At 40.2% G+C, this 18699-nt stretch overlaps 1 protein-coding gene and 1 pseudogene across 2 annotated transcripts; both read right to left on the reverse strand.

Annotated features, from left to right (window-relative positions):
- Positions 6115 to 7879, reverse strand: LOC107643301 (upstream activation factor subunit UAF30). Of its 2 annotated transcripts, none has more exons than XM_016346904.2 (2): positions 7421 to 7878; positions 6115 to 6513 (listed from the first exon to the last, which is right to left on the reverse strand). In XM_016346904.2, exons 1-2 carry the CDS (start codon positions 7724 to 7726, stop codon positions 6394 to 6396), a joined length of 426 nt encoding a protein of 141 aa, XP_016202390.1. In that variant the 5' UTR covers positions 7727 to 7878; the 3' UTR covers positions 6115 to 6393. The 2 variants fall into 2 exon arrangements, with proteins under 2 accessions (XP_016202390.1, XP_020979004.1); XM_021123345.1 differs by lacking the exon at positions 6115 to 6513 and adding an exon at positions 6560 to 7143 and having other exon boundaries at positions 7421 to 7879.
- Positions 13369 to 18699, reverse strand: part of LOC107640352 — a 5851-nt pseudogene continuing 520 nt past the window's right edge.

Consider the following 18699-nt stretch of genomic DNA (forward strand, 5'->3'; position numbering starts at 1 on the left):
AATTAAATTTATAAAAATTTAATTTGTTTTTTTATTTTTTATAAAAAAACAAATTAAATTTTTATAAATTTTTATATTTAATTTATTACTAAATAAATACATAAACACTAATTTTTGTGTCTCTATTTTTTATAGGACAATTTTCATAAATAAAATAAATGGAATAAAGTGTTACCCAAATGCAACAATCAGAAAAATCAGACGCAAATGCAAAAAATATAATTATATGTTTTTCGCAACACCTTAACGCGGTTTTTAATTACATGTAATCCGCTAGACCCTGTCGCGAATTACGTTCAAACATTGCGAACACATAAACCGCTACACCCTGTAGCGGTTTATGAAGATATATGCCCAAAGTGTATTCCGCAAGACCCTGTAGTGGATTATGAAGGGAGTGGCTCATAGGAACAAATTCATGAATACCAGTATAATAGTAACAACCCATGATGCAAAATGTACGAAGTCATACAAATATACTCGTCATAAATAATAAGTCATAAGCGTCGTACAAATATATGAAGCCATAGAAAATATAATAGTCACAAGGCATTAACACTAACAAAATAAATTACTACATAAGTCATACAAATATAATAGGCACAAGCTATTAACACTAAAAGAAAATAAATAAGTCATATTTCATACAAATATAACAGTCGGAACTAACATAAGGGGCGCTACTGCTGGTCACCATCATCATCATGATCGTCCCCAAATGGACCAAGTAGGTACGAGCCTATGCCACATCGAGTCGGACGCCTAACTCTGGTCGCTCGCTGATCTCCAGGTGGAGCATCCTGTAGACCCACTCCAAATGCAGATGGCGGCGTCTCCCCCCATGCCAAACCAAGTGTGGTATGGGCTGCTTGCGGGCTGATTAAGGTCGACCGGCAGCTGGTAGTTAGGAATCTGGGACGGCACCTCTGGTGGGCTATGGCATGTGCTCAGGAGGCTTGGACGGACCCCCTGGGATCGGACTCTGATACTGCTGAACATCGTCATCCCGTATGATCCCAGTGAAGTCAGCATAGAACTGTGGCCCAGCCAGCTGATCTTCAAAATCCATGGTCAAAGTAGTGGTAGCAAGATCAGCAAACATTTGCGTGCTCTCGTCATGCAATACCTGGGAGCTAGATACGTGAGTAAAAGGTGTACCACTCATAGTAGACTCCGCAGTGCCACCAGCCTGAGTGTCAGAAGGGTGAGCACGGGACGATCCAGCCTCGTCATCATAGTGGACAGAAGGTGCTCGTCCAGCACGAGCAGCCTGTCGTCTAGCACTAGATCGACGCAGGCGATGATCTGCCTGGCCTCCGTCATCACCACCACCAAGCTGCTCCTCCTGCATCATGTCGTCAAGCTAGCGCCACTCCCGATTAGTGGCACGTGTACTAATGCATCGTCTTTGCTCCACGCATCTGTTATCAGGCATATCCGACGCTGAAACTCTAACGGGCGCCTGCGACGACCCTCTGAGTACAGCATCCTCCGGAATCTCCAATGGCCTGGGATCTGCGAATGCAATCCCCAGTGACAGAATCCTATGTGCAATACGGTACCACCAGTCTAGAAACTCAGCGGATGGACCAGGATCAGCCACTCTCTGGATACTCAACATTGGGCGAACTCGCTCGTCCCAATGCTCATGCCATGTCCGATAGTAAGAGGGGAACCATCTATCTCCACCCCTGTCGTCTTTACTATGAAGATAGTCTATGTTTAGAGCTGGCTCAGGCAGATGCTGTAAGCCACCTAGCTGTGGGAAGAACCTGTCTACTTGATGCCACTCAATCACTGCAAAGTATATCAGACTAGTGACCACCCGCCATAACCGAGTATGCTCCTCAGTCAGTATCTCAGGATGAATGACTGCAAGTACGTCCAGCGAACCATAAGGCTCCCACACAATCTGATAGTGAGGAGACTAGTCAGCATTGTAACAATGTATACAAATAAGTGGGGGAAGAACTAATAAAATATTGAAAATAAAAATAAATGACTTACATCTCGATCACCCAGTCGATCTAATGCAAGGCGATACTGGATAATTCTTTGTTCCTTCCCATCAGACGTGGGTAAATAAGTGGTCCATCTGAATGATAGAAATATCACATAAATTTGTACTTTCATATGTAGAACGTTAATAACTTGTAACAGAGAATGAAAGACTACGTGTATTAACGAATACCTGGATGCCAACGGAAAAGAAAAAGCGTCAAACCCCTGCGGCCTCAGTGTGGGGAACCGCCAAAAGATCCATGTCTATAGCAACTATAGGGGCCCGGCCAAGTTGGTGACGTTTTTGTTAGCCACCCTACACATGCATCGGTACAACCATGCCAACGCAGCTGAGCCCCAACTATAGCTGCTGATGTCATCAAGTCTCGCCACAAATGGCAACTACTGAAGGTGGACCCGATTACCACTCTTGTCCATGAACAGCTGTGTCGACAAAAGCATCATAATATACGCACGTGCATATATGTGCACGGTCTCCTCAGAAGCATCAGCGAGTAACACTTTGAACCTCTCATGGAACCATGTGAAGTGGATCGTGTATAACTTTCTCTTATCCGGTGGCGGAAGCTCACCAAATAACTCCTGGAACCACTCCCACGCCGGTCTGGCACCCTCAATATGCAGGTGGAAGTCAGTCATGCACCCAGAAACAGGTTGTCCATCCACGGGCAGCTCCAACTGATATGCCACATCCTGGAGCGTGATAGTACACTCTCCGAACGACATATGAAAAGTGTGGGTCTCAGGCCACCACCTCTCAATAAATGCGCTGACCAGAGGCTCATCCAACCAGAACCAATGCGTGTTCAGTCTAGCCAGGTGGTACAACCCAGCCCTCTCCAAATAAGGTATGATCCTATAATGTAACAGCATTTTCAGAAATAAATAACACGGTAACACCTGACTAATTTCTAACACTGATATTACCAAACTATAATTTATGTTTCAAGACATAAACTACCTAGGTTTTAAATCAACTTCGGGACAACAAACATCACAAAATTAAATCAACTTGTAAATCTTAAATTTCTATTAGTAAACCCTACACTTCCAAAAAATCATGTTTCAAATTTCCAACTTTAGATAATTATTGCAAAAACTATCAACAAGCCATAAATCCTACTTTTCAAATTTCAATCTTAATTTTTAAATATCTAACTTCAAATTCTCTACATTTAAATTTAAATTTAAATTTTAAATTTTAAATTTTAATTTTCAAACGCTAAACTAAACTAAGGTTCTATTTTCTTCAAGGTTCTGAAAATCGGACCGATCAATAAACCGGTAGAGGTACTGGTTCAACGGTTTAATAGTTAACCGTGGTTAAACCGGTTTAATTAAATATTAAAATAAATATATTAAAATTTTTAACTTGGTGATCACTATCTCATTATTCCATCTTCAAAATAAAAAATTCCTGAATAATTTTACTCAGCAACAAGTCAATAACTAATAAATTAATTCAGAATCAGAACAAATACCAGAAGTCAGAACAATAATAGTCCAAAAATCAGAACAATAACACAAAAATAACTCAGAACATTATATATAATCAACAATAATAGTCCAAAAGTCAGAACAAATACCAACAATCCAGCTCTCTTCACAACAACAATGAACAATGAAAAAACTTAAGTCACATAACAAGCATATAACCCAGAAAAACAACGATTTGCGATCAACATATCCAGAAAAACAGCAATCAACTCCCAGAAATCAAACTAAAGAAGCACTGGAGGAGCTTACCGTTGACGACGACAAAGAAGCAAGCAACGAAAAACGGAGAGGCAACGATGGACAGAGAAACCCTAATCCCCAAATCAATTTGGTCACTCGACAGTGATCGAGGCGATCGTTCACCGCCGTTTATCGGATTTTTTTCCGCGACTGAGCGCCACCAATTCGAAACTTTCGTCTCGCCTGTAACCTAGTTCAGTTCGATCAATACCCTTTCTTCTTCACTGTCCAGTCGCCACCTCCAGTCCGCCACACTCCCAGAAGGCCAACACTGTCCCGTTCTGCAGAAGCCACCAGTGTCCAGTTCTTCTCTAGACTCTGCCGTCCTTTCTGTTCCGTCGTGATCGTCTCCCTCATCTCCGACGGTGCATGCGCTTCCTCTCCCAGAGATTGAAGCTGCGAGTTCCTCTGTCCCCCACTACGTGAGCTCTATCGTCGTCTTCTGCCTCTCGCCGCCTTCTCCTTCAGCGCGACTTTGGTGTGTGTTAGCAAGGTTTTGGCTTTAGGGTTGGATTTTGGTGAGAGAGAGAGAGAAGGGAAAGGGGGGTGTCTATCTCTCTGCCCGTTTGGGCTTTCTTTTCAGTTTTCCCCAATTTTTATTAATCAAAACGGTGCAGTTTTTATTAGAAATAGCAAACCGACACTCCAGAAAACCAAACTGGTTCACCCGGTTCACCGGTTAATCACCGATTTTTTGACCGATTTTTTGCAAATCGATTTTTTCCATCAACTGGACCGATAAAAGGGCCGGTTTTCGGTTAACCCGGTCGAACCGGCCGGTCCGGTCCGATTCTCAGAACACTGATTTTCCTAATAACTTCCTTAAGATTAAATAAAATATACAGATATTATCCTCCTCAAAGAGAATAAAGAGACTTACCTCTTCATTGATGGTTCCGACTACGTGAGCAACGCCGTTAAGCCGGTACAAACGCCTTTCATCTTCCATGGTTCCGCTTAATGGAACTACTCCAAGAAACTCACCCTAAACCCAACCTTTTTTCCTGTGACTTCTCTCTCTAAGTCACTATCAACACTCATGAAATGAAATCCGCTACACCCTCACGAGGTTTTTATAATGAGGAATACACTTCGCGACAGAATCTAGCAGATTACATATAATTATAAACCGCGTTAGGATGTCGCGGATTATATATAATTAGATTTGTTGTATTTGCATCTGGTTTTTCTAATTGTTGTATTTGCGTAACACTTTTTTCCATTTATTTTATTTATGTAAATTGCCCTTTTTTGTATCTTATTCTTAAATTTTTATGTCTCTATTCTTTATATCTGCCCATTTGGGCTTTCTTTTCAGTTTTCCCCAATTTTTATTAATCAAAACGGTGCAGTTTTTATTAGAAATAGCAAACCGACACTCCAGAAAACCAAACTGGTTCACCCGGTTCACCGGTTAATCACCGATTTTTTGACCGATTTTTTGCAAATCGATTTTTTCCATCAACTGGACCGATAAAAGGGCCGGTTTTCGGTTAACCCGGTCGAACCGGCCGGTCCGGTCCGATTCTCAGAACACTGATTTTCCTAATAACTTCCTTAAGATTAAATAAAATATACAGATATTATCCTCCTCAAAGAGAATAAAGAGACTTACCTCTTCATTGATGGTTCCGACTACGTGAGCAACGCCGTTAAGCCGGTACAAACGCCTTTCATCTTCCATGGTTCCGCTTAATGGAACTACTCCAAGAAACTCACCCTAAACCCAACCTTTTTTCCTGTGACTTCTCTCTCTAAGTCACTATCAACACTCATGAAATGAAATCCGCTACACCCTCACGAGGTTTTTATAATGAGGAATACACTTCGCGACAGAATCTAGCAGATTACATATAATTATAAACCGCGTTAGGATGTCGCGGATTATATATAATTAGATTTGTTGTATTTGCATCTGGTTTTTCTAATTGTTGTATTTGCGTAACACTTTTTTCCATTTATTTTATTTATGTAAATTGCCCTTTTTTGTATCTTATTCTTAAATTTTTATGTCTCTATTCTTTATATCTTATTTTTAATGTTCTCTCGGCTCTCAAAACCAAGCTTGACCTTAGTCACTAACAGAGATTGCTCTCTCATGTTCTGTTTTCAAAGCCAAACTCGGCCTTAGTCACTCATGGAAACTGCTGACATACCGATAAATCACACACTTAAACGTTAGTTCACGTCCAAGTTGTTCCAATCCAAAAGCAGCAGCTCCCTGGACAGCAATGAACATTTCCCTCCTGCGAATGAGCGAATAGCTTAAAATTCTAATACTGTTATCAGCAATCACTCATTTAATCATCTTTACTCCTGCATTGCTCTGCTACGAAACCAGTACCATGCGGACAATTATAATAACGATATCTGCAATATAGATAGCACCATAATATAATAGATCCCAAAATGTCGAATAAAATCCTAAAGGTAGCCCACTAACGCTCTTGAAGAGCCTACAACATTCAAAGTTTAACTCTTGGGGAATGCTAATTCTGTAATCCCAACTACTAAAAACACTGACATCTTCTATGTTGCAGGACAAGGTAAACATAACTGTTTCATACACCAAAACATGATGAGTGATTCGCATACATGGAACCTAATCTAGTCCAACTTCCTGCTATAGTGCTATCATTTAAGAAAGTGTGGGCTAATTAATCCAGCAATCTCAAGCATGCCAACTTGATCTCTCTCAGCAAATATCTTCTTCAGCTTTTCATCACAAATTATGATCTTCTTGTTTTCAGGATCCTGTCAGAAGTAGAAGCAACAAGTTAGTAAAAGAAATGTATTTTAATAAAGGAAATAGTTGCCAATAACACATTGAACGCAGAAACATCAGCCGGCTCAAGAAACCACCATGGAAATCTTCCTCATAAACTATTATTGTAAAATCAGCTTAACAGAACTGCTGGATATTCATGGAGTTGTGCAGATCCATTTGTTAGAAATAGGAAAGGTAAAAGCATGAGTTAATGTCTCACGCAAAACGGATAATAATTATGGGTCATTTTTAGAATAAGCACATAATGAGTGGAAATCATTGCAAAAAATTGTCCCCAAGTTTTTGAGGTCTTTCTACCAGTTACTCCTTCTGTCATTGTCTAGGCATCCTCTTCTTTCAGAATTGAAAAGAAGGAGCAGTCCCCTTGGGGTAAATTTGCTTGATGAACATATATACATGCATTAATCGCTCATATAATGAAAGATCTAGAAAGAGTACATAGGATTAGGAATGCGCACTCAACTCGTATAGATATGAAAAAGCTGAGTGTAGATGTTGTAAACTGTATGAGAAAATGGTGCAATTTAGTGCAAGTGGTAGTAGTGCTAAGAACAACAAGTTGGACCACGCAGCTTCCTAATTTGGATACTACTAGACTGCAAGGAGAAATAGGGAACAGGTAACAGGAATACGAAATCAATTCTAATAGACAACTTTATTAGAATCAATAAATATACAAGAAACACAAAAATCAGTGAATGATACACTAACAAAGAAGTCATACTCTCATACTCTCAAAGATTTCTGAATAATACAAAAAAAAAATGGCATTAAGAAAGCATAACAGAAGGACATTGAAAATAATGAGGAAAAATAGTGATAAAGAAAAACCTTATCCAGTTATCATGGAAGTTAAAAGAAGAAGAAAAGGACCTGAAGATTGTTTTCCTTGATGTAGGCCCAAATCTGCTTGAGAGCCTGGGTTCGAGAAATCTCGGAGACGCCGCAGATGGCTTGCATCTCCGGAGAGATTTTGCGGGGCTTCATTATGCCCCTTACCTTAGGGCTCGAAGGAGTCTCCGACACCGTCGCCGACGTCACCGCTCGCACAGCCCCCAGCACCCTTCCCCCCTTCGGCGGGACATGAACAGCCACAGCCACAGACCTGAAGAGGCTTCCTGAGGGCGCCTCGGCCGCCACGAAGCTCATTCCGGAAAACACTCCCAGAGACGCTGCCATCACTGCTGAATGACGATGATGATAGATTAACACAAATAAAGCGAGTGAGTGGGTCGCAGAGCCAGAGTCTTATCTCTCACACACTACACAACACTACCAACACAAAAACCCTTTCCGTTCTTGCTTCGTTCCCTCTCTCACAGTCTCACTCCCCTTTTATATCCATCTTCTACATTCTTAAGTACATCTAGGGGTTCGCGGTCCGGTTTGGTTCGGTTTAAGAGAAAAAGTTATCCGATCCGAACGCTTAATTTATGTGTGGTGCGGTTTGGATTGGATGAACCTTTTTTTGAAAATCCGATCCGATCCAATCCGATTACAAGTGGTTTGGATCGATTTGGATTTGCGGTTTTTTAAATAAAAAAATTAAATACATATAACAAGTCTTAACATCAAATTTTAAATAATTAACAATGACATAACAAGTCTTAACATATCTTAAAAACTCAACGATAACATAACATCGAATTAGTACGGTTTTTAATCGGTTTTCGATTTGGATTGAATTGAATGAGCGATTTAATTTGAATCGGTTTGGATTTGAACACCCTAAGTATATCTAAAGAGATTTTGTTAGAGAACTAATAATTTCTTAAGACTAAACCACCACAAATAATCTTAAAATATTTAAAATGTCGAACAAAAAATAACTTTCAAGGATTAAAACGAAAAAATATTTAAGATAGTTTAAAATTTGAAAAGAAACTAAATATTATATATACATATTTAAAAAGATTTTAAAAGTTTGATTTTGATGTAACTTTTAAAAGTAAGATAATTAAAATAGGACATTTTTATCATTAAAATTTAGTAATTGTACATCATACATTTATTTGTATTTTTTTCACTAGCGGATGAAAGTTTCTAAAAATATAAAATAAAAATAGAGGTTTAAAAATTGAATTTTATTCTTTTTCTACATACTTTTTTAATTGTTATCAAAATAATTTTATAAAAATTCAAATTAAATGAATAAATTATTTATCAAAAATAAAATTTGTTTTGCACTTATAAAAAGTTAACTTTTTATTTTTTTCATAATTTTAAACATTAAAATTATTTGTATATTAATTAATTATTTATATTTGTAAATTAAAGGAAATTATTTATACTATTTTTTTATCGGAAAAGCTCTGCATCAATGTATTTTTTACATAGTTGTTAACCAAGTAATTTCCTTCACACGCGCGTCCCCCACCCCTTACTCGTTTCTCATACACGCGCTACATATAACGTACTGCAACCTAAAGTTTTGCTCAACGTAAATCTTCTGCTGCAACGTAAAACTCCTTCTCCTTCTCCTTCTCCTTCTCCTTCTTCTTCTTCTTCTTCTCTGCTCGCGTTCTTCCTTATTGATCTGCATTGCTTTCATCATTCTCCTCTGGTCGCGTTCATCTTCTCATTTTCTTATTTCGATATGGTTGCATTTATCTTCTTCCTATTCTTCTTCGTTTTCTTTTTCGATCTGCATTTCTGAATCGAAATAATAAATGACTCAACTTCAAATCAGGAGAGCGATTTGGATTACTCTTTTGAAATGAATCAAACTGACAAAGTTTGGATTATTCAATTTTGAATCGAATTGAATGGAATGCAATTTGTAACACCCTAAGTTCTTATACTATCGTGGGGGTTTTTAGAATAAGGTGCCACACTTGAGTCAAAAAGGAATGACTTAATCGTTATGCAAGGAAGGAAGCAAGTACGCGTGAAGAGGAAAACAAGCAGTACTAAAACGGTAATAAATAATAAATTTATCCATGAGTACGGTTTAAAATAAAATGCTTAGAGGTAATTAAACAAAGGAAAGAAACTAATACGTCCTAACTAATTTCGTTGAAGAGGCTCCCCTACTTGCATCCTATCCTATCCTCGGCCAGGAGTCTTTAGTTATTCGCGAATCGAGGTACCAGGGGTCTCCCTCCAACCCCCTTTCGCGCAGTGATGACCCGGTTTCGTTGCGTGGGATGGACCAAAACTCGGCGGGGTGCCGAAGTGGGGGAATAGGGTACGTATTCCACCCTTGGACTTCCGCAAGGGTTCAACTCCTCCTCTGGATCCTCCTCCATGGTGTCTTCGTGTCTTCCTGGGTCGTCGGATTCCTCTTCCTCGGCTTCGGAGTCGGACTCGAGGTGTACCACCTTAGGTGACCGCTTTCTAGATGTTGAGATGTTGAAGTCTAGGAAGGTTATGACGGGCAGCTGGGATTCTTCTTCCACGGGATCTCGACCTAAGTAGATAGTCTGGAGCACGGTAGTAGTGGTCGCAACTACCCACGCGTGCTTTGAGGGGTCATACTCAGAAGTTACCCTCGGGGGGCACTGCGTCGTCTCTATCCGCTGTGCCATGTTCCTCTGGAGACAGTATGGGAAAAGAAAGGGAGTGAGAACCTAGCGTCTCAGTAGGAGTGCTATGCAACACCTCCATATCCATCTCCAGCCCACGTGCGGGATTTTAAAAACAAGCGTATAACATGGCATGTAATATGTATCTTCTTTTTTTGTAAAACATGTGTGTAAAAGAAAGGGGAAACATATAGGAAAATAGAAGGGTAACATCAACATAATCATAATTAAATCTAAGGAAAACATGGAACTTAAGCTTTCATTCGTGCCTTCTTTCTTTCTTAATTTATAACTTATATGGAGGGTATTGAGCTCAAACCGGTATAAGTGGGAGTCCCCTTCCCTTACCGAAGGTTCTTATCCCAAACGTTTTGGCGATCACCTTCCCTTACCGAAGGATCATCTCGATCGATCACCTTCCCTTACCGAAGGATCATCTCGATCGATCACCTTCCCTTACCGAAGGATCATCTCGATCGATCACCTTCCCTTACCGAAGGATCATCTCGATCGATCACCTTCCCTTACCGAAGGATCATTCCCTCAGTTTAATTTACAATCAAGGTTATTTAGACATACACAAGAAGGGAGTCATATAAAAAGATATATTATTATATAAAATTGATGGGATAGTCTCCTTCCCTTACCGAAGGTTCTTATCCCAAACGTTTTTCGATCACCTTCCCTTACCGAAGGATCATCTCGATCGATCACCCTCCCTTACCGAGGGATCATCTCGATATCTTGTCTTTGGGGGTCACCTTCCCTTACCGAAGGATCATTCCCTCAGTTCTTTAACAAGTACGGTTATTTAGGCATATACAAGAATGAATCATGCGAGAGGAGAGGCATATATCATGATAAAATAAGCATGTTTAAATAAGATTTTATACGAAAGCTCTCGTCCCTAGAGGGGTATAAAATAAATGTACATTATAGAAAATAGGATATTAATTAGCTGAATAAAACAACTATAAGAAAACATATACTCTTGACCCTAAGAAGATATTAATGATATAACGTAAAAAGTATAATCTAAGTGCATATAGTAAGAAGTGAGTATTTGAAATACTTGGATTAGATATTATAAAAAGTATGTACCCTTGATCTTTAAAATAAAGGAGCAATAATGATATAAGGGGTCATTTAGTTGCATATAATAAAATAGGGTTCCTTGAACAAGATATAAAAAGGAGCATGTACTCTCGATATTAAAGGAATAATAATAATGTAACGGTAGCAAAGGTCATGTAAGGGCACATAGTAAAATTAGGAAATGTTAAATAATTTAATAAAATGTTATAAAGGGGCATGTACTCTTAACATAAAAGGAATAATAATAAGGTAACAGTATCAAAGGTCATGTAAGGGCACATAGTATTTAAAGGAATAATAATAAGGTAACGGTAGCAAAGGTCATGTAAGGGCACATAGTAAAATTAGGAAATGTTAAATAATTTAATAAAATGTTATAAAGGGGCATGTACTCTTAACATAAAAGGAATAATAATAAGGTAACAGTATCAAAGGTCATGTAAGGGCACATAGTAAAATTAGGGAATGTTAAATAATTTAATAAAATGTTATAAAGGGGCATGTACTCTTAACATAAAAGGAATAATAATAAGGTAACGGTATCAAAGGTCATGTAAGGGCACATAGTAAAATTAGGAAATGTTAAATAATTTAATAAAATGTTATAAAGGGACATGTACTCTTAACATAAAAGGAATAGTGATTAAGGGGTCATGTAAATGCACATTGAAAAGATATGGGATACATATTAATGGATTTCAAGAGGGTATAATTGACAAAATAGATAATCATGCTCAATGTAGATGCAAAGAATAATTCATGCCATAAAATACATGAAAGGTGATAGCCATGCATGGATGGAAGAAAACAAAATAAAACATACTACATGCCAACATAAGTAAGAAAGGCATAATTCCCTACTCTTTTTCTTAACGCTTCTTCGAGCCTGCCTCTTGTGTTTGCACACAGAATATTATTTCTTTGTAGAGAGAGAAGAGAGAGGATTGATATTGAGAGGAGTGATTTTCTACCTATGGGTGCTCCCCTATTTATATACGTCTGGGGATGGGGTGGTTGGGATATTTTAAATTTCAAACTGAGGGCGGTTACTAGGTTCCTATCCAAAATTTCAAAATTCTAATCCTATCTCCTAACCGATTTTCAAACTTTGAAATTTAAATTTTGTTTCTAGAAGGGGTGGTTGTTACATTATCACCCCCGTAAGAAAAGAATTTGTCCCCAAATTCCATGTCTGAACTTGGTCGATACGGGTCATCTTAATTAACTTAGGGGCCTTACTGAAATTTTCTATTGTTGGGGAGAAAAGGAAATCCTCACCACGATTGTTACCTGTAAACAAATTTGGGAACTTCGGTCTCATGTCTGCCTCTTTTTCCCATGTGTAGTCTCTGGAATTGCCGCTACCCCATGCCACTTTTACCAGTTGTATCGTCTTGCTCCTTAGTTGCTTCATGCTTCTGTCTACAATCTCCATGGCTGGTAGTTCAAAAGTCAGGTCATCTTTGAGTGTTACGTCCTCTTGCTGCAACACATGGCTTGGATCGTGCTGGTATTTTCGGAGTTGGGACACGTGGAACACGTTGTGTAGTCTTGATAGATTTGGTGGTAGGGCAAGCTGGTATGCCGACTTTCCTATACGCCGGAGGATTTGGAATGGACCCAGGTACCGGGGGCTTAGTTTTCGTACCTTGAGAGCCCTCCCTACCCCGGTGGTGGGGGTGATTTTTAGGAATACGTGATCGCCTTCTTGAAATTCGAGGGGTTTTCTTCGTTGATCTGCATAACTCTTTTGTCGACTTTGGGCGGTGCGTATTCTTTCTCTTATCCTCTTGATATCTTCTGTGGTCTATCTTACTAACTCCGGTCCTAAGTAGCCTTTATCTTCTGGTCCGTACCAACATAAAGGAGATTGGCATCTTCACACGTACAGTGCCTCATATGGTGCCATCCCGATGCTACCATGGTAACTGTTGTTATAAGCAAACTCGATCAGTGGTAGGTGACTCTCCCACTTTCCTGGTCTGTCCAGGACACAAGCTCGTAACATGTCTTCCAACGTCTGGATGGTTCTCTCCGTTTGTCCATCTGTTTGCGGGTGGTATGATGTGCTCAAGCACAATTTTGTCCCGAATGCCTTCTACAATGCATTCCAAAACCTCGAGGTAAATCTTGGGTCTCTGTCCGAGACTATGGTTGTTGGTACCCCATGTAACCTCACGATCTCTTTGATATATAGCGTGGCTAGTCTTTCCAATGAGTCGGTCGCCTTGACTGGTAGAAAGTGGGCAGTCTTTGTAAGTCGGTCCACGATGACCCATATAGCGTCACGCCCTGCTTGAGTACGGGGTAGTCAGGGTTAGGTAAGGCTAGTACTGGGGCGGATGTCAAACGACACTTTAACTCTTGGAAGCTTCTTTCGCAGTCTGGCGTCCAAGTGAACGGGGTATCCTTCCTGGTTAAACGGGTTAACGGTAGGGCTAGTTGAGAAAACCCTCTTATGAACCTTCTATAGTAGCCCGCCAATCCTAAAAAACTCCTTATTTCTGTGACTGACGTCGGCCTTTCCCAGTTTAGTACCGAGTCTATCTTACTGGGATCCACTGATATTCCGTTGCCGGAAACCATGTGTCCAAGAAATTGTACCTCCTTCATCCAAAACTCACACTTGGATAGTTTTGCGTACAACTTTTTCTCTCGAAGGGTTCCCAGTATTACACGCAAGTGCTCCCTGTGTTCTTCTTCTGTCTTGGAGAAAATCAAGATATCATCTATGAATACTACCACGAAACTGTCGAGGTAAGGTCGAAAAATCCTATTCATGTAGTCCATAAAGACGGCGGGGGCATTGGTCAACCCAAAAGACATTACTGTGAACTCGTAGTGTCCGTATCTCGTTCAAAATGCTGTCTTTGGAATGTCTTCCTCTCTTACCCTTATTTGATGATACCCTGATCTCAGGTCAATTTTTGAGAACACTGTTGCACTTTGTAGTTGGTCCATTAAGTCATCTATTCTTGGGAGGGGATACTTGTTCTTCACCGTGATTTTGTTGAGTTGCCTATAGTCCACGCAGAGACGCATGCTGCCGTCCTTTTTCTTCACAAACAATACCGGAGCTCCTCAGGGAGAGGCACTTGGTCGGATGAATCCTTTTTGCAGCAGCTCCTCTAGTTGGTTCTTCAGTTCAGTGAGTTCCAACGGAGCCATTCGGTAAGGGGCTACGGAGATTGGCCCTGTCCCAGGCATCAGTTCTATGGAGAACTCAACCTCTCGTGTTGGGGGAAACGAGGGTATATCTTCGGGAAAGACATCTGAAAAGTCTTGTACTACTGGTATCTCACAGAACTTCTGATGGGAATCTGCTTTTACCGAATTTAGCAAGGCATATCCTTGCCTCGTACGTGTGTCTTCGGAGGATCTTGGAAGATCACGTGTGTCTCGTGTGGGTTGGGAAGGGAAGATGACTTTTCTCTCAAAACAATCTAACAAGACGCGGTTTTTGTTGAGCCAATCCATTCCTAGGATGATGTCTAATCCTACTAAAGGGAGGCATACTAGGTCAACAAAGTATGATCTATCTGAAATGAGGATGCGAACCCTCTGGCAAACCTGCTGAGTTTCGACACTCTTACCGGCTGGGGTGGTTACTAGTAGGACATATGGTAATTTGGTCATGCATAAACTGATTCTACTAGTAGCAGAGAGAGATATAAATGAATGAGAAGCACCAGTATCGTATAGGATAGTTAAAGGAGCTCCATTAATTGTGCACTTACCCTCGATTCGATCTTCTGACTGGTGGGCTTCCTCGCTGCTGAGGGCAAAGACTCGTCCTTGACGTTGGGGTGCATTGGCAGGGGGTGGGGGAACTGCTGGACATTCCCTGGCGATATGTCCTGGCTGGAAGCACCGGAAGCAGACATTTTGTCCGGCCAAGCACCTGCCCCTATGTTGCTTTCCACACGAGGCACATTCCTTGAGTTCGGTGGGAGGTTTCTGGCGGTTTGTGCCCTGTTGAGATTGCCTTCCTGTAGGTCTTCCAAGAAAGGCCTTCTTCTGCGACAGCTGCTGAGAAGATCCTTGATTTAGCTGCCTTTTCTTGAAAGCCTTGCTTCTTTCTGACGCTAGTTTCTTGGTGCATTCTTCGATCACCTGGCACTTGCTAACAAGGGAGGAGAACTCCCGGATTTCCAGTGGGGCTATTGCGGGTAGGATCTCTGCCCTGAGCCCTCCTTGATACTTCATACATTTCCACTTTTCATCTGGATTAGCCTTATACATTGCGGAAAATTTGCAGAGCCTCTCGAACCTCTCTGTGTATTCGGCAATACTCATCCTATCTTGCTTCAGCTGAAGGAACTCCATCTCCTTGGACTCTCGAACAGAAAGGGGGAAGTACTTCTTGTAGAAAGCTTCCTTGAAGGTGGCCCAGCTGATATCTGTTCCCGCATCCTCCAACAATCGTCTTGCTCCTTCCCACCAGAATTCGGCATCAGCTTTGAGCATGAAGGTAGCGTAATTCACTTGCTGCACCTTCGTGCATGGAAAAATTGTGAATACTTTCTCCATTTCTGTCAGCCATTCCTCTGCTTTATCAGGGTCGAGGGCCCCACGGAATTCAGGCGGACCAATCTTCTTGAAGTCAGCAAAAGTCGTACGGGTCTGTCCTTCCTCCAGTCTGGGAGTATTGGGGTCCCTGTCCCCAGTGGACAGTTGTTGAGCCATCAGAGTAGTGGCATGGGCCTGCTCCTTCATTGCCTTGGCCATCTCCTTCATGTGCTTTGCTAGGGTTGAGGAGCTCGAGCTCGTTCCACGCGGGCGTCCACGACTTGCCATAGGTCCCCTGTTTATGGATAACCATAGGAAGAGGTTTCATTAGTCATACCTCCTAGGATCGACTTTGCTCTGATACCAATAATGTAACACCCTAAGTTCTTATACTATCGTGGGGGGTTTTTAGAATAAGGTGCCACACTTGAGTCAAAAAGGAATGACTTAATCGTTATGCAAGGAAGGAAGCAAGTACGCGTGAAGAGGAAAACAAGCAGTACTAAAACGGTAATAAATAATAAACTTATCCATGAGTACGGTTTAAAATAAAATGCTTAGAGGTAATTAAACAAAGGAAAGAAACTAATACGTCCTAACTAATTTCGTTGAAGAGGCTCCCCTACTTGCATCATATCCTATCCTCGGCCAGGAGTCTTTAGTTATTCGTGAATCGAGGTACCAGGGGTCTCCCTCCAACCCCCTTTCGCGCAGTGATGACCCGGTTTCGTTGCGTGGGATGGACCAAAACTCGACGGGGTGCCGAAGTGGGGGAATAGGGTACGCATGTACTCTTAACATAAAAGGAATAATAATAAGGTAACGGTATCAAAGGTTATGTAAGGGCACATAGTAAAATTAGGAAATGTTAAATAATTTAATAAAATGTTATAAAGGGACATGTACTCTTAACATAAAAGGAATAGTGATTAAGGGGTCATGTAAATGCACATAGAAAAGATATGGGATACATATTAATGGATTTCAAGAGGGTATAATTGACAAAATAGATAATCATGCTCAATGTAGATGCAAAGAATAATTCATGCCATAAAATACATGAAAGGTGATAGCCATGCATGGATGGAAGAAAACAAAATAAAACATACTACATGCCAACATAAGTAGGAAAGGCATAATTCTCTACTCTTTTTCTTAACGCTTCTTCGAGCCTGCCTCTTGTATTTGCACACAGAATATTATTTCTTTGTAGAGAGAGAAGGGAGAGGATTGATATTGAGAGGAGTGATTTTCTACCTATGGGTGCTCCCCTATTTATATACGTCTGGGGATGGGGTGGTTAGGATATTTTAAATTTCAAACTGAGGGCGGTTACTAGGTTCCTATCCAAAATTTCAAAATTCTAATCCTATCTCCTAACCGATTTTCAAACTTTGAAATTTAAATTTTGTTTCTAGAAGGGGTGGTTATTACACAATTGCTAATTTGAATTGAATTAAATGGATGTAGGTGTACTGAATTGGATTGAATTGAATTGATAATATGTAAATTGTAGGCAGAGTTATTTAAATTTGATTTTATATAATGGATTATGTTTCATTCACTCAGTACTATACAATTGTTTCACCATGAGTATTGTGTTTGGTTCACCATGAGTACTGTGTTCGGTTCACCATGAGTACTGTGTTCGGTTCATTCTGCAGAAAGCTGTTTGAATTTGATTTTATATAATGGATTATGTTTCGTTCACTCAGTACTATACAATTGTATTGTGTTCGGTTCATTCTGTACTATTCAAAACTCTTCTTCCTCACCTTCTACTGCTTCTTCACCAGAGAGAAAAGGAGGAAAAGACAAAAAAAAAAAAAATACAGCAGCAACAACAACAAAAGAATGACGATAGGGTTTCAGGGTTTAGGGTTTTAGGGTTTAGGATTTATGGGTTCAGGGTTCAAGGTACAGGTGTTCAGTATGTTTCAAACTTTCGGTTCGTCCCGTGTATTAATTTCGGTTCACCGTGTTCATGGTTGAGGGTTTAGGGTTTAGGGTTCAAGGTTCGGGGTTTTCGGGGGTTTAGGGTTTACGGTAGGGTTCAGGGTTTAGCATTTAGGGTTCAGAGTTCAGTGTTTAGGGTTCGGGTTCAGGGTTTAGGGTTTAGGGTTTAGCGTTTAGGGTTCAGAGTTCAGAGTTCAGGGTTCGGGTTTAGGGTTTATGTTTTAGGGATTTAGGGTTTATGGGTTTAGGGTTCAGTGTTCAGGGTTCTGGTTTTAGTGTTTAGGGTTTAGGGTTTAGGGGTTCATAATTTTTTGGTAAACAGGAGAGCGATTTGGATTACTCTTCTGAAACGAATCAAACTGACAAAGTTTGGATTATTCAATTTTGAATCGAATTGAATGGAATGTAATTGCTAATTTAAATTGAATTAAATGGACGGAGGTGTACTGAATTGAATTGAATTGAATTGATAATATGTAAATTGTAGGTAGAGTTATTTGAATTCGATTTTATATAATGGATTATGTTTCGTTCACTCAGTACTATACAATTGTTTCACCATGAGTACTGTGTTCGGTTCATTCTACAGAAAGCTGTTTGAATTTGATTTTATATAATGGATTATGTTTTGTTCACTCAGTACTATACAATTGTATTGTGTTCGGTTCACCATGAGTACTGTGTTTGGTTCACCATGAGTACTGTGTTCGGTTCATTCTGCATTATTCAAAACTCTTCTTCCTCACCTTCTACTGCTTTTTTACCAAAGAGAGAAGGAGGAAATTAAAAGACCAAAAAATACAGCAGCAACAACAACAAAAGAATGACGATAAGGAGAAAATACGTGAAGAAGAAGGAACGCGAAAAAATGAGGAGAAGGAGGAACACGAAGAAGAAGGCGAAGAAGAAGAAGACGCTCCGTGCGTAAACGAGCGTGAGGAGAAGAAGAAGCATTGGGCAAGAGCGATTTCATGTGTGTTGAGCGCGTGTATTTCACGTTTCATTTAATGGTATTGAATTTTTTTTGTGTTAGGCTAACTTGACTACATAGTTGCATGGATGTGTAGC

The sequence above is a fragment of the Arachis ipaensis genome, chromosome B05 (genome assembly GCF_000816755.2).
Source record: "Arachis ipaensis cultivar K30076 chromosome B05, Araip1.1, whole genome shotgun sequence".
Taxonomy (NCBI): domain Eukaryota; kingdom Viridiplantae; phylum Streptophyta; class Magnoliopsida; order Fabales; family Fabaceae; genus Arachis; species Arachis ipaensis.

Coding starts and splice junctions, on each gene's coding strand:
- LOC107643301 (XM_016346904.2), bottom strand. CDS start 7,726: ATGGCAGCGTCTCTGGGAGTGTTTTCCGGAATGAGCTTCGTGGCGGCC. Junction 6,514..7,420: donor TCAAGGAAAACAATCTTCAG/GTCCTTTTCTTC, acceptor TACTTCTGACAG/GATCCTGAAAACAAGAAGAT.